Consider the following 27745-nt stretch of genomic DNA (forward strand, 5'->3'; position numbering starts at 1 on the left):
AGACAAAGTTAAGTGAAAACAAGCAACAAAAAACTTACAGAACAATCGGCCTGTGATGACTGCACACAACCTGAATCGTCATTCCTGATACAACACGCTGTTTCCCGTTCTTTTGCCCTGATCTTATCAATCTGTTGCGAAATCTTATCATCTATCCGCATACAAGGGGCGAATTTCGCCCCCAAATGAATCAAATCGCTGGCTCTTGGACCAAACCTACAAGCCGACATTAACCCGAGTCACATACCGGGTGTCCCAGCGATTTGAAAAAGTCCATTAAATCTTTAAATATTAAAAAAATATTTTTTTTACGTAAGCCGTTACCTAAAATTCTTAGGTACAATACGAACTTAGGTTTTTTTTATAGAGTATCCTATATTTTTTTTTTTGATGTAACTGATGTTATTTGTTTAGTTTTTTTTAAATTGATTTATTTGACGAGAACACGCTTTAAAAAAAAATAAAAAAATAATAACACTAAGAATTCTACAAAAGTAGGACTTTCACCACTTTTAAAGGATATATTTTTTTAAGCTCACTACAATTAAGAAGATACAAAAATTAAGAGGATAATTGCAAGTTGAATAAATTAAAATGTTTAAATGGAAGACTCTATTTTTTATTTTTGCATCTAAATGACCTTTAAATTTTTAAATTGTCTAAAAATATTAACACAAAAACACTCTTTAGATATTACACAACAATTAAAACTTTAGATTACTCGAATTATTTTGAAAATTTTTTTGTTGGTAACAAGCCTTTTTTTTATATCTGAACGTGTTTTAAATTAAAATGTTTGAACAAAAAAAAATTGAGTAACACTTATGCGGGTGTCTAGGGAAGCAACTCGCATACGCTCGTTGCATAAGACAGCCCTCGACCTTGTGTTTTCGCTTTCGTATTATTATTAACTATAAAATTCTGGACAATAATGAACTTTTTCAACTCGTTGGGACACCCTGTACTTATTTTACAACCAACCAAAAATTCGCCGGTTCCATGTAATCCACCTGCTGTAGCGACAAACTAGTCACTAGGACCTGTCCCGACCTTGAATGCAAGTCAATGCCGAAAGGCCCCAACCCGTAACACACCAAAGAAATGAACAAAACTAAAATTTGTACTGTGGTCACCCAATAAGTGAACATCGGTCTATGGTCCTCCATGTCGTCCAATTGTTGTAAAATCTTGTCGTCTTGAGTCACCGAATGCCGCATCGAACGCCTATTTATTTCCTTGATTTATTTATTTATTACAAAAAAATTATCTTACCCGAACATTCGCCCCACCCAGCCCATGCCATACTGCCGCCGATTGGAATTGTCCAAAACATTGTCAAGCAGCGACGAAAACACCCTCGAGCCTCCAACAGCGGGCCGATTTTGCCCCTCGTGTCGGAGCACCACATGGGGGTCCCTTCTCCAGCCCCCTGAACCGGGGCGGATGGTTAACCGGTCCCTGTACGCTGGCTGGAGGGTGGCTTCGTGACCCCTGTCTATCGTGTCGCCTAAATGTGGCAATAAGTGACTGTAATAGTAAAAATCAACGTGACAGACCTTCCTCCTGTGGCCGGGGCGAGGTGGGAGAGGTCGGTTTTTGGAAAAATGTCTCCTCTTCCACACTACTGGAACTGTAAGGAGTGTCAGGTGGAAAACTCCTCGATTGTTGGCTCTGCTGTGAGCGCCTTCTGGGCCGGTGTCTCGTCAAGGTCTAAAAGCAATACATTACGACATGAGAAGTTTTCTTTTCTTTATCCTCAAATACAGTTAAGAGGCCTTAGGGAGCCCTAAATTCGGTTTAGGGGCGCGACAAGAGTGTTTCATCCGCATAACACAGGCGGAAAATGCGGCCGAAAAAACACGCTTTTCCTAAAATAAATACACCAGAAGGCCAAATATGTTTTACAAAGAATAAAAAATTATTAAAACAAAAATTTGAAGACATTGAAACAAGTTTTATATAGTTTTAAGCTTAAAAACCCGATTATTGTCACAAACTTTCTTAAAAAATAACACGAAGAATCAAATTGATGTCATTTTGCCTGTTTCACCCAATTTGACTTGTCTTTGGAAAAAATCTCGTCGAAAATAAGCCAAAAAAGGCACGTTTTCCAACGATACCAGGTTTTTTCGGAACTTTTCCATAATATAGCGAAAAATCACCAAATTAAGTAAAAAATTACAATAATTTATGCCTCTTTAGAAAGAGTTTGAGTACATTTTATACATCCAGAAGTGGAATTATATCGAAATAATGTAAATAAACACTTTAAAGAGAATAAATGTTTTGTATAATAATTCTTCAAAAACTTAAAGGTTCTGAGATTACCAGCTCTGATTGCATTATCTGAATTCTCCACTTATAAATATTTTAAATTATAATAGATCTAAATATGCAAACGTTTAGAGTATTTTTTCTCGTAATTTATAATGTTTTGTATTAGTGTTATGAGTCAATTATGTCAGAGTTTTTTCTTTTTTTGGTATTTTTTCTTAAATATTGTATTGTCCATTTAAGGAATTTTGTGTACTAAAAAGTCTGTTGGAAATAAATTTTGTTATTATTATTATTATTATTATTACAATTTAATTAAAAATAAATTAAAAATTCACAACTCATATTATTACAAACAATGTTATTTTACATTTTTCAAATGTCTAAGCACAAATTAAGTTTTTTCAAAAATGTTTCATTAGAAAATCACTAAATTAAATCGAAATTAATTTTTTTCTAGATTTCGTTTGTGTTTCTGTGCCAAAGACACATTTATTTTACAAAATTCTTTTTTAAAAATACGTCCAAAAAATATAAAAATCGAAAAAAAATATCGAAAAAAATCGAAATCTTCTGTTTTATCAAATTTGGCTCAATTTTAAAACACAAAAATTTGGCAATAAATTGCTTAATTTTTGTACTGTTGTTTCTAAGCTTTTTCAACGCTTTTGATCGAAAATCCGAGCTTTTTGACTCGTATTTATTAGTTCACATTTTTTGAGAGGTTTCGCTAGAGCAAAGAAACTCCAAATAAAATGAATAATTTTTGTATTTTAGTTTTTTCTAGCTCCAGAAACGAAATTATTCTGCAAAATATTCCATTAAATATGCAAATTAGATCGGAACTGATGTTATTTTTGCCTGTTTCACCTAAAAGCAAGTTTATTCTTGACGAAATCTCGTCAAACATAAGCCGAAAAACTACAAAATTTGGACGAAAATCGTGATTTTTATAACTTTATTTTGATGCCAACCTTTGGAAACTATCAATTTTCATACCTAATTTTTCCTTGGCAGTAAATCTAGTTTAACACAGAATTTTTTCTGCGCAAGTTTTGCTCACTCCGAAAAATTACGAAATTGGGTAAACCCTAAATTTTTTCCATTTTTCCAGTGTTTTGGCTAATTTTACATTCAGAAACAGATTTACTTGCAAAATTACGCCGAAACTAAACCGAAAAAATCACAGTGATCTAAGCCTTCCTTTCAAAAAACTCGTTAATTTTTTTCCCAGATTTAATTCGTTTTTAACCCAGAAATTAATTTACTTTAAAACCGCCCAAAATTCTCGTTTTGCTCAATTTTTAGGTCATAATTAAGCGAAAAACAAAAAATTCGTCAAAGATCTGGCTTTGAAACACGTTTTTAAACAATTTTTTTTAACAAAATTTTACGCACGAACTGGAGTAAACCAGAACAAGCCCTCTGAAAATAATTTTAATTTTTCCCGAGTCGGGAAATTAATTATTTCGCATTTTTAAGTCAGTTTAAATATTTATGAGACGGCCGAACAGCGATTACTTTTTTTCTGAGTCAGTGGGACACAATCAAACCGATGAATAATTCAGCTACTTGAAAATGTGCGCACTCGACTCATTATAACCCCGTCAGTTCGAGTAAAAAATCCCGCCGATCTCGCGATCGTCCTGATAAATTTTAAAACGCAACTGTGTTTGTTCGCGGCAATTTCGCAGCTCAAAAATATGGAATATATCGACAGGTGCCGGCATATTGCCACAAATTATTAACTTGGCACACCTGGGCCTCACCGAAGAAGCCCCACGTTCTAATTGATGCTGTAATGAAATTTAAAACGCGGCAGGCGTTAATAATTGGCGTGCGATACAAATTAATACCACGCGTGGACAAATGAACAAGGGGCAATGGTCCGGTGAAATATAACCGGAGTGTTGTTTTTGAAACGGCAAATAAATTGCGACGTAATTTCCAGCCTTCAAAATAAATAACAGAAATGAGTGCAAACAGTGAAAGGGCTTTGCACCTGTTGTAGGACTCGCGGAAAGTCCTCGATGATTGATAATAGGGCCAATCGTCGGACCTTCGAACTTCGTTTTCGCTCCAACTAACAAAGTTAGTGATCAATGCTCGGAATTAGGAACCCAAGTTGGGTTTCGCGTACGAAAAGACAATAGTCTAATCGGGGAGTTTCTTATGCTTAAACAGCCCCACCTGAAAACTTTCTATTTGTTTTAACAACAAACGCACAAATCTACTGTTTGCGAAGACGTGAGACTTCGCCAGATTTGAGACAAGGCAACCGTTAACTAAATAACAGCCAAAACATTGAATTTGCAATTTTCACGCTCTTTGTTCCAGCTATTTTTTCTAAGGCATGTCAATTGCTATTTTTGGAAACAAATTAATTAAATAACAGTAGCATCACGGAACGCTTTATTATTCATGAACACCGGTAAATGTAAAACAAATCCAATTTAATTCTATCTACATTTACTAAAATATTCATCATTTTGTTGTGAATTATTCAGATTATTATTTACATTCGGGGCATTTCGCAAATATTCGGCATCTTTCAAGCCGAAACACCCTGTGTGCGATAATACGTGCTTTCATGCAAGATTTATCGTTAAAATCAATACATGGTGTGTTTTTATTTTGGTCAATTTTCAAGATATTAAAATCGCGCGCTCACAAATCATTTATCTTGAAAGTCGTCTGTAAACCGGCGTTTTTAATCAAAATTCCGGTCGTTTGATGAAGTGCGTTTTCCTAATCGCATCTTCTCCCTTTCGGGCGTTGATTGCGCCGTCTCATTTATCCCGCCGCCACTTTCCTTGCAGTTAATCCGTCAAAAGTGCACACTGTAAAAGTGCGCCAACATTTCAACTGGTGAAATATCGCTCGGCCGACGCTTTTTCATTTATTAAACGACCAGAGACAAGCGTTCTATTCCTGCATAATCAGATTTATTCCGTTTGCGGAATGCCAATGCTGCAGCCGGGAGATTTATGAAAGGGATTTCTGTCATTTCGCGGGAGGAGGGACCGGTCCCTCGGGGCTAAAGTGTTAAGCTACATAGAGCAGAGAAGAAAAAACTGGTGTGAAACGGCGCGGAAATTTATTTTTATGTTTGGAAAATTGTTTACAACAAACAATGATGGAGGGAAACGAAGATAGGGAATTTCCAAATAACAGGGGTTTAGTTCGAGCTTTCAAATTATTTTACTGGAATTAACGCTTTTGGATGAAAAGCCGGTGATTTTTCACGGTGGTGTGTTCGTATTAAATATTCAAGTCGGTGCTTCTAAACAATGATTACTAGGAGTTGGGACGTAACTAAACAGATGGAATAGGTAATCAAAATGTTTTAGGAAAGTTTTGGGAAGTATTGATTTTACGGGAGGATGGGGAATTCAGTGGCGTGCCGGATTGTAGGCTTTCTTCCACGAAAAAACATAAATAATTCGAGCAAAAGTGAATAAGCTGCCGGCAAGTACCGAAAGTTTTCACTTTGTTCCTTGCTTTAAACCTACTGTTGACCTGTTTTCTCTTAAATAAAACACACTATTTTTTAAAATTTCTTTGCTAGTTTGCTCTAGCTATGTTTACTCAAAAAAGCAAAACAATTAATTTGTTTAAAACTCGCTCTAGCAAAGTTTTATAGACTTTTCTCGAATTCTGCGGCTCATTCTGCATATTATACCAGCTTTTTACGAGATTAAAAATTCTGAAATTTTTTGCTTAAAATATTTATTTATTTCCCATGATATTAACAGGTTTTTCAACGTAATTTCGTGAAAAATAAAGTAAAGAGACATAAAATTACAAATTTCTCAAAAAAATGTACACAAAAATTTAACCAAAATTCAGTAAATAGGCTAAAGAATCACTAAAATAAGGCAATCATTTACACAATCTTTTTCTTTTTCGGGTGTTTTTTTGCATTTCACAGCTAGAAACGCGATTAATTCGCAAAAATTTATTAAAAACAAGCATAAATTACAAGATTAAGCCGAACATGTTACTACTTTTGCGTCTTTGCTTATATTAATTTTTTTTTCGAAATAAAATGTTAAAATTGGCCAAAAAACAAGAAATTACATCAAAAATGGTATTGTTTTATTTGTTTCACCCGATATTAAGTGGTTTTTGAATGTAATTTCTTGAAAAATAAAGTAAAGAAACATGAAATTTTAGTTTCTGATTATAGTAGTTTTAAATAAATCCTCATTTCTGTTTCAAATTTTGCTCAAGTAGATCAAAAAATCCACGAAATTAAATCAGTATTATATAAATTAGCTTACTCTAAAACGCATTTAAAAATTTATTTTAACTTGAAAAATGGTGGATGCGCCGGGTTATTTATTAAAAAATTCATAACTTAAAAAGTATAAGTCGTAGAGCAAAGCGGTTTGTTCCAGTGAAAACTTCAGCTCATTTTACGTATTAAACCAGATTTAAAATATATATATTTTTTTAGTCACTTACTTCACAAAAATCAAAAAAATATTTTTTTAAACTCACTCTAGCAAAGTTTTATGCATTTTTCTGTAACTTTAAAACCTCCTACATCAAGGGATGCAGAAAAAAGTGCAAAAAATCACTTGGTTTGATTTTAAAATGTTTTTTCCAATGGTCGGTTCACAGAAAACAAAATTAAAATGTAATTAAATTTAATTAATTAAACTAATTCGAATTACGTTGCCTTTTACTCGGAAAAGGTCAATTTAATTACTGAAAGTAATGACATAATAATAAATACGCTGTTATATAAAAAAAACTAAGTAATTTCTGAAAATTGTGCAAGCACTTCCTTGAAATAATCTTTTTGATAAAACCGTGAGAGTGATTTTGTTGAAACTAGATAGTAACCTCATAAAAATTACAAACATTTTGTAATACCATTGTGTGATAAAACGTGTGATAAAATAGGAAAACCGCTTTGTTTGGGGCGTTTTTTTGCTGTCTGGACTTACATTGACGACGTAGGACAGGCCGTCCCAGGTCATCCTCGCCACCGAGTCCTTCCGACGGACCGTGACCTCATGCAGCCGCTCCTGATTGGTGTCCACAACATCGTTCGGCCCCGGAAGAACATCAGGTCTTTCAGCTTGTAACTGTCCCGACATCCGGCCGCCCGGAGCCATCTCGGAAATGGTTCGTCTATACGTCGACCCCAACGTCCTGTACTCATCTTTTAACGGCCCATACGTCCTGCAAAAAACCCTCAATCCCCACACTCCACTCCAACTCCCCCCGAAATACCTGGAAGCCATCCTGATCCGCCGATCCAGCCACCTCCTCTGCTGCTTCTCCTCGCTCTCTTCATCCACACCGAAAAAAGTGGCCGTTTCCTTCTTTATGTAATTCTTGATCATTTCTTTGCGCGATAAAGACCGAGCCAACGTCGGCCGATTTGGCAGCCTCTCGCTCTGGGTGTACCCCAGACGGGGCTGCATTCGGGGGCGCTCTGGGGGAGAGGTCGCCGGCAAGGAAACCGCCCTTTGGACGGGTGGGATTTTCGGCGAGTGTTGGGGCTGGCGAAGCTCTGGCGTTTCGGAGGGTTTCGGCTCGGACGCGGCGGCATCTTCAGGCACCGGGGTGGCGGCGCGCTGCTGCGGCGGCGACGGCTGCTGCTGGCCGGCTGGCGGCTGCGAAGGCGCCGCCGCCCTCCTGCAAATCAAAAAATTTAAGTCAGAAGAAAATATTTTTAACAAGGCGGCACGATTCAGTTTCTGCATTCTCATGCCATCTGTTTGTAAAAAAAAGTATTAATCGTTTCGATAGCAGCCGTTTAGTTCGAGTTATGAAAACACAGGGCCTGAGTCGCCCCTTGGACACATTTTTTTTTTGGTTTTTTGGGTGTTGTTGCATCCAGGCGCCCCTGGCGTTGCTCGGGCGTAATTAGTTCAGTAATTTAACGGAACGGCCCATCTGGCGCACGTCGGTCAAACCGAAAGCGGTTGACCGCAAGTCTGGTAAACAGTACTCCAGGAAACAATATATAAAGGGCAGACGATCCGTCAGAACGCGACAAGGGTCAGTGAAGGAGATCCGGCAATTCCTTTATCCCGGAAAGCGAGTCATGCGAACATTTCCGTTTAAGTTTCCTCAATAATTGTCTCCGGATCGCTTTATGACTGATAAAGTCCGGGTTCGTTTAATTGCAAGTCTTGCAATTGACACCCTTTTGGGGCGATTGAATTAGGCGCATTTTTAGCAGAATTCTCGACAGGCTCCACTAAGTCATTCGGTGGTTTCTATCCGAATACGTGCTTTTAGTTGAAGTGCAACTTCCTTTATTCCCAAGACTATAAACTTGGACGCTTTTGTTCTCGTATAATAATAAGATATCGAACTCGGGCTCGAGTTGCTTGTTTAATGTACCTGGAATGTACCAAAGGGTTGTTTAAATCGATCCGATCGAACCCTGCCGGCGTACTCAATAAAGAAAATAAACAAATGTTGCGAAAAGTACACACGAAAAATAAACGAAAAAATCGTTGCTTGGCTCGGACTTATCGGAGACGTTGCGCTCCTAAATCCCAAATTTATCCGAGAAGTAGAACACCTTTATCTCCACTTCGCAAGTCTATTATTGTTAGTGGTGCGGATATCGCAGACTTATTTCACACCATACAACTTGCGCGAGCTCTAAATTAAATATTTATCAAACCAACCTTAAAAACTAATTTAAAATTATTAACAAACTCCAGGCGATGCGAAGCATGTCTTAACACTCTTAGAACGACGAAGAAACACTATACAAATTTTTTTTGAAAAAAGTTCCAACACAAAAATGGTGGATGCGCCGGGTTACAGTTTCCACAATTCGGTGTCTCAATCAAACAATAAAAAAATCCTAATCTAAAATCACCAACCGTAATAAAAAACCCAATAATCACATAATTTTAGGCATCCTTTCTTCCACTTAGAGCTTTTATGTCGCAGTTTGACGGCCGGCAATAAAAACACAAAAAAACATTTTTAATCTAGATTACCGCTGGACGTAGTAACAATCAAAAAAATGATTGTTAATCAGTGAAATAACTTTATTGGTTGAACAAACCGAAGCCTTTTTAGTTGTGCTCGTGTGTGCCGAAGCATAGATTTAGCCCAGCATTCCTGGGATTACTCGGAGTTCGTCGACTGGTAAAATATTTAAAATTCAACTAGTTGCCCAGCAGTCAATACGGTATGAATATCTGAGCATATTTTCGGCACAAAAAATAGATATTTCCATGAGCTTATAGCGGGAAAATGAAAATATCTTGGACGGAAAAAATCACAAGAAACGCCCTGACAGGTGCAGTTTTTCAAAAGCGTAGATAAATTGTAAATGAAACAGCGATATGTGCATCGTTTTCGACTCGACATCGAATTTCGTTCCGAACTTACAACTCCATTTTTATTTCAGTAACCTCTCAAAAGTTAATTTAAAATTCTCCGATATATCAATAAAAACTTCCAAACCAGTAACAAATTCTTAAAAGTCGCTCCAGATTGCTGGAGTTGGAGGACGACAATAGCAAATTCCCAAATTTCAAATCGGGTTTGTATGCATTTCAACTAAATCTCGCAATGCTAATTTTATTGCCTTTTCTATAAAGTTTGTTTCGAGTTGGATTGATGAAATCTCTCTCCAATTGATCCTTTGAATGCTGAATATAAATTAGTCGTCAAGATAAACGCGCAGATAATTCCGGAATAAGAAAGTTTGTCCACGAAATAAATTATAAAATCGCGTACAACGTATGTACGCGAATAAATCGGTTCCTGTTGTGCACAAGGAATTGAATGCACGGACGGAAAATAACTTTGAAATATGGCGGCTCTTCCGGCGGCCGGGGACGCCATTCTGACACTTATATTCGGATTTTGGGCAAAAACGCAAGACGGAATCGATAATTTTAAGCACAAGCCGCTGCTAATCGATTGCTCGCCACTTGGTGTGCCACAGTCATAATAATAGTAATTCGGGGAAGCTATGAAGTGCGGGAAATCCGACGGACCGGATCGCCCCCTGAGGGGTTATTACGACCCGATCTCCTACTCGTATTACATTTAATGACCAAATGAACGCTATCACGTCCCTCAGATAACAGTCCAAGTTCATCGTTCAACTGGTAGCCGGCGGCATTTCCAACTTTGATTTTTGCTAAACGCCCAATCTTCGATAAACTGTTGATACCGAAGAGATACTCTTATCGGTTAAATCAGCTGGTGTCAAACTTGATTGCACGCTGACCTATGACCCCCATCATCAATCATCATCGGTGCTATCAGAGACGCGCACTCGAACGGGGCTTTTTGTTCAACTGAAGGGAAACAAAAAGTTTTGAATTGTTAGAGGGGAATTAATGCCCGCCCGGATTTGGGTCAGTAGGGTTAGAATGCAGGCTTTTTCTTCCGTTCTGCAACCAACTTGAATGAATAAACATCATTATTTCATTCGGGCGCCGGTTGTACCCAAAAAGATCACTCAGACTAACAAGTTTATAAGCGAGTTTGGAAATATCCACAGGCTTATTCTAATTAGCGGATTTGTACAAAAAATTGTTGTTTACGTAACATTTTTGAAAAAATAAACTAACTTTTGTAATAAACCTGGGCCAGTTAGTGGCGAGTTGTTTTTCCTTGGGTTGTAAAAGACGTAGCAGAAGGGTCTAGGAATTTAATTTCGGGTCATGAAAAGCCGTGCGCGCCAAGGGGAACTAAATGAATGAACATCATCCACAAAATCACTTTACAAGTAACAAAACGAAAGTGGAAGTTTTCTTATCGACGCCCAATGGGACCTTTCAACACGATTTGCTTCACAGAATCGTCGTTTAGTTCCCAACACGAGGTTGAATAAGCCCGACTTATTAATGCCCAGTCGGTAATCGGCGAGAAATCACGGCGTCTTGTCGACACACAACATCTATTTTTAAGGAGGAAACTACAACGGGCATATTTCACTCGGTATAAAGTGACTTGGCACACGTATAAATTATTCACTGTCGATCGGAAACGCTACGGGTTTATAGACGTAGCTTTTGTTTTATAGAACAGGAGAGCGATTAAAGAAAAATATTACGACGGATCTATTATCTGAACAAATTTAATTCGAACAGTCGGGGATCCTTTGTTCCTTCCATTAATGATTTATTAAAAATAAATGAAAGTCTTGAGCTTTGTACGTACTTCACAAACTAATTAACATCTCCCAGTTTCATTCGAGAAACTTCAACTTCTTTGAACCGAAAGTTTCATTGTTTCGCCCAGTTTTATTCCATAAGCTGCTCGGAATCGACGTTTCATGGTCAAATCGCCACAACTTTGCTTCCGCCAAACAGTACTTGTTGCTAATCAGAGGCAGAAAAAAATACTCAACTTTATAAAACCTTGTTAAGCCTCTTATGTCGTAGTTGAATAGTAAAAAACGGAAAAACAGTCTTGGCCATTTCTCAATAAAGAGTGGAAATAAAAACATTCATTTTTCCACTCAGCGGTTCAATTAGCAATTCACAACACGAGATACTTGTTTACGTTTATTATTTAAACACTTGGGTTACACAATGTTAGAAAATATGCGGTTTTGCCTTACCTCATGGATACTCATTTATTGTTGAGTTATTGTTTTTAGTGCTTATACATATTGTCTGTAAACACGTTTTATTCAACAAAGAAATTGCAATTGCAAAAAGGATATTTTTTGTATTATTTAATACATAATTTGGGGCACAACGTAACAAGAGTTACGACAGAATGTTATTGCATCCTAGAGATACTCGAATGGTATGTAGATAGAGTTGGTAATAGATAGGAGAGGTATTTCGACCTCGAGTCACGACACATATTTTACATTATTTTAGCATGATGTTGTTGTGTCACAACTAATTCATGTCCCGTTTAATTACGACTATGCCGGGTATACACGACTATACACAAATTTGGTGATTTTTGGAGAAATTATGTCCATTTTCGGTCAAAAACATGCTGAAAGTCACAAAAAGGTAAAAACAATTTTAAAATTGTAGAATCAACTTATACGCTCGGTATCTTTTGATGAAATTTGGTGAAAAATTAGAGAATTAAATTGAAAAAAAAAGTGGAAGAAAATGTTTTCTCGAGCTATTCGCCGACTTTTGAACTGAATGCATTTGCATTTTAGATGAATTATTGCAATTATATAGTTTTTAATGTCGATTTATTTAAAAAGTTTGTGTTAAAATATCTGCAAAAGACGGTCAGTACTTGGGGCCCGATGGCCCAGTGGTATAAGCGCCACTTACGACGGGGGAGGTCGGGTGTTCGAACCCGGATCACGGCGACAATTTTTCTATGAAAAAAAGTGTAGAAAAGGTAAGTGAAACAACACGTAAACAAAAATAGGAGATTGAGAGAACACATAGACGTATAAATGTAAAGCGGAGCATAAAACAGAGAGAAATACGAAAATAATGAGGCAAGAGGTAAAAGTATGTAAAGGCGCCAAATTGTAAACGTAAGAGGACATTTAATAAAGGGAAAATACCTTTTGTTTTGAGAGAAAAAGAGATGAACGTAAAGGTGAAACATAACTCCAAACTTTAGCGTTGAATCCTTAGATGACTTACTTCTTAAATTATAAAAAAATATAGGAAAATATTTAATTTATCTCTAGTTAGTTATTTGAGTTTGTTTAGTAAAGTCCCAAAAAATATTGTTAATAAAAATCAGGGCCACTGCAAATCCGCTAGGATTTGCGCACGTCCAATATTTTTGACTAGAAAATACACAAATTTGGTGATTTTAGAGAAATTATGTCCATTTTCGGTCAAAAACGTGCTGAAAGTCACAAAAAAGGTAAAAACAATTTTAAAATTATAAAATCAACTTATACGCCCGGTATCTTTTGATGAAGTCTAGTGAAAAATTAGAGAATTAAATTGAAAAAAAGTAGCAGAAGATGTTTTCTCGAGCTAATTCGCCGAATTTTGAACTGAAAGTATTTGCGTTTTAAGTGAATTATTGCAATTTGAGAACTGCGAAAAATCAAACGATGAAGACTTTGAAGCTCCGAGGCACGCAATCGGTTTTTCTCCGTATTCTTTGCCAATACAATACCTAGGTTTAATTTGTATTTCCCCGTCCATTTCTTTATAATAAATCTCGCTCCGTCTTAATTCTCCTCCGGCATCCCCAAAAACGCAAACCCTCCAACTCCAACTTAATTATCCCATGTTGTTGGCCAATTAAATTTTTGATTGGGTCTCGAAGAGCGAAGTATAATTGACCCGGATTTCTCCCCAGCAAGCAGCGCACGCCTTTATTATTCTATGTACGTACACCGATAGCGGCCGGCTTCCACTATAAAAACATGATTGATTTCCGGTCTCCATAGATTCCTTTCGTGGCATTTTATTTTCACCGCTGATCGTAAATTAGGTCGGGAAATTACCGGACAGTGTCGTCGATCGCCGGCCGTAGATTGCCCTCTGGATCGAGTTACGATTCCAATTATGGACGCGAACAGACCGGAATTCCGCACCGAATCTCCTCCGGTTTATTCAAGACATTCGAGCTTAAATCGCGCTTTTGTCGGGGCCGCAGCCAGTTGATAGCCCTCCACACTACTCCAACTTTGGGCCGGAACGGTTATCGTAAACTAAATAATCAAACTATGTGGCGACGTTCACCTAAGTGCCTCTTAAACTTTACGCCGATTTAATAAGAGACGGCTTATTTCGCCAGAACTAAGCCGCACCCACCCAACTAGCTTCTTGCAGCGTTTTTACCAATTTTATTAACAAAACACGTCTTTCTAAAATAATTTTCCAATTGTGTTTGACAGATGAAATCAATATCGCTCTTCAACGCCTGAGTTTTCGGCACAATTATACGTAAATAAATTTGCTCCGTTCCGCCGAAAATCTCTTGGCTTAGCTGGGAAAAAGCGTTAACAATTGGGTAATTGCATAATTCGGTTAATATCCGCTTAATATCTCCATTAACCCAGCCGCACGTAAATATACTGTAACATGGGCATCAGGCATTGTTATCGGCAGCGTTTCAGCACCAGTTCCAGACTAATCCATCGGATTTGAGTGATCTACTTGTGACATTGCCTCCGAAATTAATTAACGTGTACACAAATCAGCGATTAATTTGCTCATATTACTCCACACATCTATATCCGCTCCATTCCACTTTCGCTAAAAAATCAATTCGAGCGCTCGCAATTTTAAACCACGTCTTATCGCAAGCATCGCGACATTCTCCTCCCTTCGCGAATATCGATGCAAAACGTCGATAAATCCGGCCGGAGCCTCGATATTTTACGTGCCATGTTCGAGGGAATATAAAATATGACTTGCCATTAAACGCCACTGTAAAACACGGCTAATTACGGCCGCTAATGGACAGATTAAGTCGCAATTATTTTTTCAATGCGAGTGTCTCTATCAGGGGATTTTATTTGCGATCACGCCGGTCTTAATCCCAGCTTCATATTCGCAACATCGCTCATTTGCATCCCCCATTACAAGTCCTTGTCCGGTTTTTTGACAAGAGCACGTTTCTTGGTGCGTGTTCCTCCGTAACCTCGAAGGGTTTCCAAGGAGTGGGTCAGGAATCGATCGCGGAAAGGGAGGGAAATAAGCACACCCACACCACGCCAGTGGCGGACCGCGTTAAAAACGCAAATAATTATAATAAAAACGAGCCCTACGTAAACAATCACTTTACTGACCATTTTAGAAGCAAAAATCTTAGTCATGCAATAAAATAAGTCTTGATGAAGCACTGGAAAAAACCGTGAGCCGCCACTGCGTCGGGGTGAAAGTTCCCCCATTTGCACCGTAATTTACAGCCGGCCACAAGGAAAAGGACGCGTGGACGTTTTAAATATTAGGCCATTTATGAAAAACACACACCAAGAGTTACAACGGACTTGGATGGAATTTTTAACCCAGTTATTCAACTGGGGGCTTCTTTATTGTTGCTTATCATGCACTCGCTTCGCGATTGTTCTCCACCGATGAAGAAAAAAAGGCGCGATCGGATCGTTATTAAATGAAGGTGTTGCGCTTCTGGCATACGGGAGATAAACTTATCGATGTTTACTGTCGATATTTGAACTCGGGGGATCTCCTCCGAGACGAATTGATGATGGCGAAGTCTACTTTCGCGTAAAATACCGTGCAGATAAAGAATGAGTACGGAGAATCATACTTTAACCGGTTTCTGAGGGATTTATAATGTTCGTTTGATGGGCTTTGTACTTTGAGTAACGTTTAAAAGTCTGGCAAAAAAACACAAGTGAACATTTGGAGGTTCCTCGAGCGTTTAATTGAAACTACTTAGACAAAGGACGCATTCGGGATGAGGGTAGGAATAAGAAACTGTGCTGCAAATTAATGAATGCCAGGACTTGAGCAGTTAAACCAAAATAAATGTAATCAAATAATTTATTACTTTGCCACCCAAATAATAGAGACCTAAGTCCACAATTACACTGATCGAACGCAGAGCGATACAATACGGTAATTAGTGTTTAATTAAATCGTGTTTACTGTAACTTGAATTAGTTTCTCCATTTTGGAGACCCCACAAATATCAATATAATAGGGCAAACAATACAACTTCAGTTTCAAACGATTAAAAAATATGTACAAAAAATATCCAATATGTTTATGGTTTGAGCGATCAAAAATGCAATTCCAATAGTAATCTGACATTTGCATGCAGACATCCATAAAACAATTGGATTTGTGTGCCGGAGGCGAGCTTAACATTTTTGACACTCGAATAAAACTCTTCTACTTTTTCCTTGAAAAGAGGTAAAGTGCATTCACCGTTGTCGCACACACAATCTAGACCAAAACAATATCCAGCCCCTATTTTCGGGCTATCCCCTATACATTTTACGCCCCAATTAATTAATTCCCTGTTCAGCAGTCTAAAAATGTTTCGCATTGCAAGCTAACCCCAGACCGAATCAATAATATGCGTTTGCCATTTTGCTTCCAAAATAGTGACAAAATAACAAGTTTCACTTTCGTTTGATCGAGAGGAGGCTGAAAGTGATACGATTTTTTGCGGGTCAGTGGCGGAGCTTTTAACGAATTCAAAGGTCGCACGTGACTACCTTTCCCCTTGCGTTCACCTTTTTATTGTCGTCGTGAAACAAGCTGCCTTTCGAGATAGAAGAACTGGGGAATGATGAATTTTTATAAGTATTTTCTTATTCAAATTGCCGCGACAGCAAAGCTAATGTCCTACGATAAGTCTTATTTATAATGCCGGGAATTTGCATTGCACACCGTAATATTATCACAGCTTATGTCGGGGCTCCACTTTCAAGATTTTACACGTAATCTTTCGAGATTCGCGTTTATAAACCGTCAACATCAACCTGTTAATTAATTTACTCGACATTGATATGGAGAGCAGTCCCGCCCTGGCATTGACACACTTGCCCCAGTACGGCTCTGTGTCATACTCGACGATGATTAGCTTTTAATTGCACGAGAAAACATAGGAAATTCGAACTGACTCATAATAACGTTCGCAGTCATTACAAAGATAAAACCTCCGAGATAAAAGCCGCAGTAAAAATAAGTTTTCCTTCATGCACTAAACTCGAATTCAAAACGGGATAAATGAAATTAAAGCCCCAGTGTGGGAATTAACTCAGAAATTCGAGTCAGATGGGACACTTCACATAACCTCAAAATGCCTTTCAATTCAACATACGACTTACAGATCGTCTAATTCCATTCTACCGATACTCCGAGATAAGTTTTTATGCGAACTACACGATTTTATCAATGTTTTATGTGAAAAGTCCCGTAAAATCCGTGTGTTGACACGTTTTCATTTTGTATTATTGACACCTGAGAATACACCTGTCACGGCAAACTTCAAACGCGCGACTGTTTTTTAGTGAATTTTATTTGCCTGGATTGCCCAACCTTCTAGAGATAACAATTAAAACAGTCAATAAAAAAATTAAACGTGATAATGGAAAATAGGAGTTCTTGGGACAAGGCTATCAAAATAATTTTTTGCTGTAAGCTGTAACTGGATCTCTGTTTTCACAGAGTTTTCGTTTTTTAGTGTTACCGCATCTGTTCTCATTTACCGGCGTGGAAATGTTTGAAACAATTCTGTTTCCCATCGCTTTTTTCACCTCCATTTATTTAATGGATCATTCTGTTTACTATTTAATTTAAGTAAATATAAATAACGTGTTAATTCCGTGAAATTTAAATCCTTGGGCTGCAATTACAAAATGGTTTTTTTAAATCATTTGTGGGAAAATGTATTAGCAGACAACTGGCAATTATTTTTATTGACACTCTGCTGAGGTGTGACCTACTTCCTCCTACCTAAACAAAAGTCGAAAATTTAAACACGAGTTTTCACGCGAATAAACAATTACTCACTTTCTTTACTGCTCAACATTTAAATTATTAGAAACATTTCAGATGTGCGTAGTTAGTGTTGCATAATCTAATCCGCAGTTAACTTGAAATTAATTTTTGTACTGAGCACAGGACTAAGGAACAAAAAACAATTTTGTTAAAAGTTTGAACACGCAATCCTCGAAGTTGTCCAATGACCTTCGTTTTTATCGTGAAAACTTACGTTGGCAGCCGTATGCTTGAATTCGGCTATCATTGGCAGCCTGTAACGAAATGATACCACAACGGCTCCATCGTTGACATTTAACCAGAGTGATTAAGGACATTAATACCGATCTGTTTGTAATTCGTGGCGTTCTGCAAACATTTGATAAAACGACCCAATTCAAAGACCGGACGACTCCATTGTGCCCGAGCCCACTTTGGGTTTCCTTTGTTTGGTCATTTTTTAAGATGCCACTTTTTATCCAAATCCCCTTCAATCCGACCAACAGGAAACATCATGTAAAAAACAATAGGTACCGACAGGAAATTATCCTAATTGTAATTAATAATTCAGCGGGCCTGAAATATTAAAACGGCTCAGTCGATGGAATATTTAGGCACTAATTATTCCAACCAAAGTGAGGACTAATATTAACTATTAAAGGTATCATTAGTAAAGTTCTAAGAAGTAACACAAGTTTGCCAACTCTCCAAACGGACTGGTAACTTTTAGTTCCATTCTCCGGGCTCACAATCCCAGAAGTTTTTCTTTTCAAAAATTTTCATTTTTTTCATTCGTCTCCATTCATTCAAAAAAGTTTTAACGTTGGAAGCAATATTTTAGCACAGATTTTAGCATCAATTGATTGTTTATTTGAAAACGGCTTCAAAGTTACCGTTAGAAGTTCTTTTTTATCGCAATATTGAAGCAGAAAAAAATACGTATTTTTCCTGACTAACAAAAAACTTGCAGAAACTAATAAATTAGCAATAAAGTACGATAATATGTATATTTTTTTTTAATAAAAAAATAGTTATCCGATTTTTCTCAGAATGTTAAAATGCAACAGAATATTTTTCTTAAATGAAAAATTAAATTAAAATTAAAAAAAATCAATGGTGTGAAATACTGCGTCTGCGACATTTTTTATGCATAATGGTGGTCATCCGCAGCTGGCAGGTGCGTTATATTCTTGTAATCCTTCAAGCGGTTGGTGGTAATGCAAATTTTGATGTATCTTTAAGTTGGTACAGCTGTATGTAATGGCAAGCCTGGCTGTTTGAATCGCACAGCGTTGGCATTTATTGTTTCTAATTAGTGCGTTTTAGTTGGTGAAAGGGCACATTTTGCTGACAGAATAGTCCAAGAGTGTAAGTAGCTTTGCTCGCAGTTTATCGGAGTCCCGGTGTGACAGCAGTTCCTTTGACGTTAAGTCTAATTACGTATAAAATACCGCCAACCTAGCGTCGAGAATGCCGCTTCAGCGTTTTACCGTTCCACTTTTCCCGCGTATTAAACCATTACTCACTTCACTTTCAGACGCTCGCGAATAATTAGACACTAGAATAAAAAAGAAACTTACCAAACAGCCACGGTCAAGGAGTTCTGTGCTCTCCGTGCCGTGCAGCAGTTGTCGTTGCAGACGGCCCCATCGGCCGAGCCGATGCTGCCCCTCGGGGGCGGCGTGGCGCACACGTGCCTGCCCCCGGAGGCCCCCACGTACTCCACGCTCGGACTGGCGCAGATGCTGTGGCGACATTGTCCTTTCGCGCGTAAATTAGGCGACACAAAACCGACGCACTCTTTGCCGCACTGCGTCCCCTTTTCCTGTTGGTACGCACAGGTTTGGTAGCTTTGGCACTGCATTTCTTGAAGACTGGAGTTGTTGACACATTGCACTTCTTTCTGGTGGAGGTCTTTGCCTTGGCTCGTCACTGAACTGCTCGAACTGGAACCGGGACTGGATTTGGATAGTTGGTACCCCTCTTGGTACTGGCAACACTTGACGCGGTTCGGGGTACCCACATAGCGGATTCTCTGGTACTGGGTGGAGGAGTAAGGGAGCGGGAGGCGGTAGTGGAACGCTAGGTCGCGTCGCATGTAGGGGTCGTTCGCGTTGAATTTGGGGTACCGTTCGTAGGTTTGGTAAGTGTTGTAGTAGGGTTCCTGTTGTTGGGGGACGTAGCGTTCGACGGGCATGTGGGCGTTGGGCGGGATGTAGCGGTCGTTGGTGACGAAGCGATCGGGGTTTACATGGTAGCGTTCGTTCTGGGGGTAGTATTGAGTGCGGTGGTACCGGTCGTAGTACCGTTGCTGTTTTTCGTACCTTTCGACTTTCTTAGGGGAGTACTTTTCTGTGGGCGAAGGTGATAGTGGCGGTGGTGGGATGAAACGTTCGGGTGGGGGTGGTACCGTGTTAGTAGGAGAAGGAAAAGCGTTATTAGGAAAACAGTCGGGACTTGGTGTGTTCTCGGGGGATAGAGGCGGCGGTGGTACGAATCTATCGCTTGCCGGAGCTGGAGAAGGTGGTTCCATGTAAGGTACTTGAGTGAAAGGTACGCGTTCGTTCCGCTCCTGCGTCGCGAACCGTTCAGGACACGGAATAGCGGGAAAGCGTTCAGGAACGTATTGGTCGTACCGGTTCTGGTACTGCTGGTACCGTTCCGTTTTCCTATCCGAACTAGACGATCTCTCCCGGATTTTGTACATGTCGCTCGATTTGCTTCTGTGGCGTTCCGTCGGCGTGTAACGTTCGATGGAACACACGCTTTGTGCGGAATTGTGCCTATCGTTGGCACTGAAGTTCTCCCCTTGGTACTTCTCGATGGGTGTGTATCTATCGGAAGCGTTAGTTTTGTCTTTGTCGGACAGGGTGTGGTACCGATCGGTCGGGGTGCTCGTCCTCGAGTACCTATCGACAGTGTGCGTGTGGTACCTATTAGAAAAAACAAAAACTATTTGAAATTTGAGTAAGTTATTGAGCGTACCTATCGAGACTGCCGACGGGGGTGTACCTCTCGGGGTACCTCTGACACGTGGCATAGTGGTACCGTTCCGTCTGGAACTGCGTGCGTTCCTCCGCGGGCTGCAAGCGTTCGGAGGACACGGAGGTCTGAGGCCTCTCCCCCAACGGGTACCGCTCCGAGACCCCCTGGTACCGTTCTCCCGACGGCAGCCGATCCGAATTGCTGCGCTCCGAGCCGAACCTGTCTGAGTAGCGTTCGGAGGGATCGAGCAAATTCTTATCGCTTGCATAGCGATGATCTGCAGGCGCAGGAATACAACCAACGGGACACTGTAGGGACGGCGGTACCGGCGACTGGGAAGCATGCTGCTGTAGCGTAATCTGTCTTCTGCCATAATCTTCTTCCACAGGCATTCTGGAGGCCCTGGCCCCGCTGTCAGGACATCTGCAACAATAACACACACGTCAACGAAACCAATGGCGGAACATTTGTCTGCAGTTGAGCCGGCTTTATAGCAGCGTCGCTAATCGATAGTCGGAGTCTGGCTAACGGCAGTTATTTATTTCGGTTTAGAGGTTCTGCCACACTGACAAACATAAACTATTTCATGAATCAGTTCTGTAATTGCCAACGGCGTTCCTCAATTAATTTTAACGATAACTAATCGAAATTTAGACTGTACCAATCGGAACTTCCTAATTCCACCTTCGCCAAGATTACCTACTAACAATTAGAATTAAACCGACCGAGACTTAACCGAAGAAAAGTTAAAAGCTTTGCGATTCAATCCGCAATCCTATTTCATTTAATTCAAAACAACCAGACATTTTGATATACTCTTCCTTCCATTTGCTCAAAGTGCTATTACGCTGGCAATACTGTTACGGATTTTTCTGTCAAGCTTTAGTGCCAACTATTAACTCAAATCCCATCTTACACAAAACTGTTTTATTTACTGAACGCCATCCAACCGCATCCCTCACTACCACAAATTCACTAATTCGGTCTCAGCGGCATATTTACAACTCACTGCGGGGGTTCAAGCTGTAAGAGTTTGAAAATTAAAATTAATGTTGAATTTTACGAGAGCAATTCTTAAAATCGTAGTGTAATTAGGAGCTAAATGGCCAATGATTAAGCCGGTAGGCCACTAGCAATTTTTTATGTTCATTTTCCCTGAATTAATAACTAATTATTGGACAAAAAAGAACCCCTGTAGATTATACAAAATTAAACGTTAGAAAAACTTAATTTAGTGAATTAAAAATTGTAACAGCTTATGAGTCGTATTGAAACTTTCTGTAAAGTAAAATAAATTCCAATTTAAGGATGTGCCAGTTAGCAAAGTCCTTTCATTCCTCAAAGGGATATAGACTTCAGTTATAAATAATTCTAATTGTAAATAGATAATGCTGCAGCACTGTTCGGCTGTAAACCGAATAAATTATCTATCTGCATGCAACAATCAACTTTTATGTCCTAATTTCCAAGAATGTTCCTCAATTATTGCAACATTGTAAAACGTACTCGACCCACAACGCATATGCAGAGATATAATTAGCCTTGGTTGGCTGAATTGGTTATTACAACACGGGTAATATCGGTCCAAATGGATTAGAAGCTCTCCAGAAAGCCAGGCGTTTACCGCCTGTCCGCCGTAATGAAAGTTCTATTTTTTGCCTTGACACTGGTCTGCTCTTCCAATACAACTTATTAAAAATACGCCACCAGGGGTTAGTTCACGGTAGAACGGATGTAATATCATTTTGGCCCCAGACCCGATCGTGTCTTAAAATTACTCCAAGAGAAATCCCTTCTCCTCCACATCGACGTAAATCTCGTGTTTGTTTTGCGAGTGAAACTTTTATATTTGGAATTTTTTATTCGGATAAATTAAATTCTCAGGAAGCTGTATCGGGCCGAAATGGAAGCGAAATTTGATTATGTTTCTTAGTTCATTTCCCGAAATTATGTTTTTCGCGAAAGAGATTATTCATCCGCCTCATATTTGAGTATTCCCAATTTCGTGTGTCATTCCTCGTTTAAAAAATAGCGAAACGATATGAAATAACGTTATCCAGACGTTCCGGCCTCAAATCGGTTTTTGTCCTGATATTAACTTCGATATTTTATAATTGGAAAAGTCTTGATCCTCTGAAGGAACTCTCATTTTTCTTATAAAGTTTTTTACTTAATGGCTCTGCATAATTTACTTTAGTATGTCTACGTCTCGACTTGAGCATATTTGAAATTGCAAAGCAAAATCTTCAAGTTCCAGGGCTTACACGGTCCTGGGTTATATGGGATTTATCAAAGAACAGTTCTCCACCAATCCCCTTCTTAAAATACCACTACTAAAGCTAATTAAGTTTCCCGGAACGCATTAACCTAAAAATTTTCATAGGGAAACCTTGGAGGCGCTTAATCTGCGATCAATCTATTGGACTGGTTTGGGGAAAATAAAGAACACGGTTTGCGCAAATAAATAGTGAATAGTCACTCCACTGCGACCCACCCTGAATACAAAGCGAAAGAAATTTTAAAATTTTGCCCAAATGGTTAAAAAATGCTAATACTCCGTCATGAAGAAGCGATTAAGTCGCATTTGGAGATGATAAAGTCGTGCTATGACAGCTGTCTTACTAGTTTATTGCCACTATTTGAACTTTAAAAGCTTGCGACAAGAAGTTCGGTGTTTTGGAAGTATAAAGTTGGTAATAATGTGCACCGATAAATTCCCAACATAACTCATTATCCTGATGGTTATGGCCCACAAATCAGCCTCTTTATTTTAAAGTATGATTTAGGAGTAATCAATTCGGTGCAAAAAATTTCATTACTACTTTAAACCGCGAACATTTCCAATCGCATTTATTGAAAACATCAAGCGAATTAATGCTACGGGTTGTAAATTTTCCGCTCAAGTGCGCGGCCCCGCGAAACAGATTTTATGTGGATTTTTATGAAAATTTCAGCGAGTTTCCTATTCTAGACTCATCAAATGTATTTTATTGATTCTTAGTTTACGGATGCAGTTCCAGAACAATTGAGGAAATCTCAGATTTCGTCTTTTATTCCCTGAAATATATATCGCGGTGGGTTGGCGAAACTGTGTCGATCGATGACGAGACATAACTCGGGCCCATTTTTTCAAATACAAATATCGCGTTATTTCGAATTAAAACACTGCACCCGAAATTTCGGGACGTGCGTGTGTGGAAACGAAATTAAATGAAAGCGAGGGAAAGCAATTTTAAAACAATCTTAAAGGTTGAAAACAATTTTTCGGAAGTTTAAACGAGTTTGAGTCTATCTCGAGGATGTTTGAGGTGTTATGGCGTCGAGTTTTTAAAATGGGATTGATCCGCTCCGAGCCAGGGCCGTAACGCGCAATTTCGCAATCAAAAATTTTTTATTTCAATTTGAAAGAGTGGTGCGAAAGGGCGCCCCTCTCCTAGATTCCGGGGAGCAAAGTCCCAACAAGTAATTACGCAAGTTAAACTAGGCCAACGCGGGGAGAGACAAGACCATGAGTCGGAGAACATCCCGTAAAACATCTCTTAAGACTCGAAATTACCAAGCGTTGAACAGAAGGAACGACAGAACGCCAGTTAACTAAATTCCGGGGGTAATAGACCGAAATTCGAGTGGTTCACGGAGGATTTTCCAGGTGCGAATTGACCGTAAAATTTAATTTTTTCGAGGACTTGCGGTTTCGCCGCACTCCGTATGCGGGACGCATTCATTATTAAATCGGAAGGGTTGGCAAATTACATCAACGAAGGCGCAGTTTAAAGATGGCGGCCGGGGAATTACCGATTAGGAGCGGCGTGAAAATAAGACGTTGAAAAGCACTGTTATGATTTATTCCCCTGTCTGGGTTTCTTTAAAGCCTCGAGAGAGTTTCCGCAAGATAGCTCACTGATTAGGAGGCGCCGATGAACCTTTTGTGAACTGGGAAGCCGGTGGTCAGCAAAAAAGCCATCGATGGAATTTTTAGTGAAACGAAAATGGATAGAAGGGACGATTTGTCAACTATAGGCCATTTAACCCTAACCTCGTTGGTCCACAGGAAAGACAAATTAGACGGGCATGGAGAAAATTCCCAAACGTTAAAATTTTTACCGTTTACAGTAAGACAAAGACGTAGATCTAACGTTTTTTTAACGTTACAACGGTTTATATAACGTTATACGTTGTTATTTGGTCGTTTAAGGTTTAAAGTACGTCTTAAGTTAAATTTGCATTTATGTAAAAAACGTAAAAAAGTTTAACGTTATTAATAAACGTATTTACTAACGTTTGTTTTAAACGTAGAATTAATTGTCTAACGTTAATGCAATCTTTTAATTAAACTTTGTTTTAATATAGTTTCACAAAAAAAAATCCATCTCGTGATAACATTTTACGCTAAGTGAAAAAATATTTTTCTTAAAATGTACAAAAAATTACGTAAATATTGTCAATTGCTTGTTCTTTCTTTAAATTATTTTTACGTTAGTGCACTTACTGGGTAGCAGTTATACGTCATCACATTTTAAATAAATCAACTTCAAAGTAAGAAACTGGACTTGTTTTTTTCCCTTTCATTTTTTTTAATTAATGAGACTGTCTGCATACCGGAGTAGCCTGCTTTTTGCAGCTTTAATATTTAGTTGCGCAGCTTCAGCCATTTAATTAAACATTGGGCACGTTGTAATAAACAAATTCTTGTGTAATTGGCGTCTGGCATACGAGTTTTATCTAACTTTTCATTACTCACGTTTATGCATCACAAACGAACGGATACCTGCGTGTTTACAAAACACAACTTGCCAAGAATTAAGCCTGAAGCCGCAAAATTTACTAATGAGGTAAACATTAGGGAGAGCACGATATCATTAGTGGAAATTAATTTCACTTTACACAACATCTAAGTGGTAGGGGATGCCAATTTGCCAAATTTCAATCATTTATTCATATTTTTTGATGTTGTCTAGAATTGATTTTTGCGGAAAGTCGTCATTTCAGAAATCCGACGACACGTCTCATTTTCCTCATTAAAAAGTTCAAGGCTGCTCAAATCGACCCTAATGTCGGCGAAAATACACTTAACGCATAAATTATCGCGTCGATGGTTGAAGTGATAAAAATATTTTATTATGTAGAGCCGAATTAGGGCACAAACTGCCGAAAATTTCAATTAAATGCTATCGGCGCTTGAAATAAAATATGCCCTAAATTGAAACAATTAAAATTGATTTGTTCCTCCAAAAACTGCGTTAATTTATCACACCGTAATTTTATAAAATCGAGTTAGTTGCTGTCAACAATTGCCCGGCGCATCCACCATTTTACTTTCAGCGCCAACTTGATTAGCTTGATGCATTGCCATTCAACAGTTAGGTTTATGCATTTAGGTGACAATCAATATCGCCAACATAAAGCTTTCGTGTGAATTAATCAATTCGAATCGCTTTTGTGAAAGTTGTGGAGATATCAGCGTAACAAACGTTGACTTGTTTAAAAATTTCGTAACTCAATTGGCGACGAAAAATCATTACTGAAATGCTAAACTAATTTCAATTACATGGCGGAGTGGGGCTGGTTTATTAAATTAATACTGTCAATCAGGCTTTATTGTGTCATAAAGTAGCTGTCAAAGCAGTCACTTTGATCATTCACTAGTACGCGCTTTTGCCGAAAATACTCCATACATTTTAGATTAATCGCAAATAATGCGATTTATACTACTAATAAATTAGTTTAAACCGCGGCTGTATTTTTAGTTTTAATAAAATTCTGTCAAATGTGTCAAATATGGCATTTTAATTTGCCGGCGCATTCGCCAAATTTGCTCAATCCGTGCATAAATTACCCGAATTGTATTAAATAACGCTTTGGCCAACGCTTATGATAATAAATTATTTGCAATATATTGTTATGGCCGGGTCCATTGGTAAACAGTTTAATGCAAATTAATGATGGCGTTATACATATTTGGGCCCTGTTGTACATTATTTAGAGCCCCATTCTTGACATATTTAAGCCGAAATTTCAGTGCATTACCCCGATTTGAAACGTTTCACTCTCTGCGTGCATGTTAGAGGTCAAGTGGTTTAATGGCATTTCGTCAAGGGTTAAACCCTTTTTCAGTTGCAAAAAATATTGACAACGCGAGTTATTTATTTTTCAAACGTCGTATTTCTTAAAGGAACTTTATATTCTTTTGTAACGTTTCGTGTGTTGACGCTTTATTACGAAACTTATTTCCTAGAGAGGAGATACAAGAGTTGGCAGTGACGTATTTAATTTCAAAATTTTGAGAATTAGCTGTGTGCACTACTGATAACAAAAATCGTTCGGTACTTGAGGAAATTTACTGCCTTAATTGGCGCCGTAAAATTGATTTATTGCAAAATGGCACCAAAGTGGTTAGAATCAATCACGACAAAACAAATCAAAGTGGAATTGCATCAAACAGAATCACAATAATTATTGAATTATGTGAGAACGAACTTTGCTCTCATACAAGCCTCATATTGATTATCTCGACATAGTGACATGTTTATTAAATAATGCACGAGTCTGACACTACTAAAACTTAACTATCAATATTTTCGTATGCAAATGCATCCGATTTGCATTGCTAATAAAGCAAAATTGACTTAATGTTTGATAATATTCACGGAGTTTCTGTGGCAATCATCGACTCGCTTTTTTGGCGGATGATTTGAAACAAACTGGGTGGTTTAATGATGCGTTTTACGGCATTCAACTAGATTCAAATAAAAACGCAATGAAACTTAACACTCTTTACACGGGAAGTGTTTTAATCAAGTTTATGCCAGAACTTGCAATAAAAACTTATAGCAGCGCATTCTTAATCTCCTGCTAAGCTCCATGTCAGGGTTCTTTGTGCGTTTTTTCGTCGCGAAAAACACTTTAAATTAATAATTTTGGTGAAACAGCTAAATGTTAGCGACAATATAACCATGTCATATTTGACATTTTTGCTGACGGGAGAAAGAAAAGAGAAGCCAAGCTGAGAGCCGGCCAATTACGGCGCTGTCATAGGGGAATTATCCTCTAACCTTAATTCCGCGAAAAAATCGCATTTACAATCTGTAAATGGCAATTCTTGTTCATTTTTCCCCTTGCTTATCAAT

At 38.4% G+C, this 27745-nt stretch overlaps 1 protein-coding gene across 3 annotated transcripts in view; it reads right to left on the reverse strand.

Annotated features, from left to right (window-relative positions):
- Positions 1-27745, reverse strand: part of LOC658816 (inactive rhomboid protein 1) — a 36424-nt gene that overhangs the window by 5642 nt on the left and 3037 nt on the right. For all 3 annotated transcript variants that reach the window (XM_008198734.3, XM_015982763.2, XM_064357286.1), the window contains exons 3-10: positions 20619-21041; positions 19214-20566; positions 7519-7926; positions 7230-7467; positions 1557-1710; positions 1273-1507; positions 982-1224; positions 39-216 (exon numbers count right to left, since the gene is read on the reverse strand). In XM_008198734.3, the coding sequence (XP_008196956.2) occupies positions 39-216; positions 982-1224; positions 1273-1507; positions 1557-1710; positions 7230-7467; positions 7519-7926; positions 19214-20566; positions 20619-21010 (3201 nt within the window). In that variant the 5' untranslated portion in view covers positions 21011-21041. The remainder of the gene's footprint in view (positions 1-38; positions 217-981; positions 1225-1272; positions 1508-1556; positions 1711-7229; positions 7468-7518; positions 7927-19213; positions 20567-20618; positions 21042-27745) is intronic.

This window comes from Tribolium castaneum, chromosome 6 (assembly GCF_031307605.1).
Source record: "Tribolium castaneum strain GA2 chromosome 6, icTriCast1.1, whole genome shotgun sequence".
Taxonomy (NCBI): Eukaryota; Metazoa; Arthropoda; class Insecta; order Coleoptera; family Tenebrionidae; genus Tribolium; species Tribolium castaneum.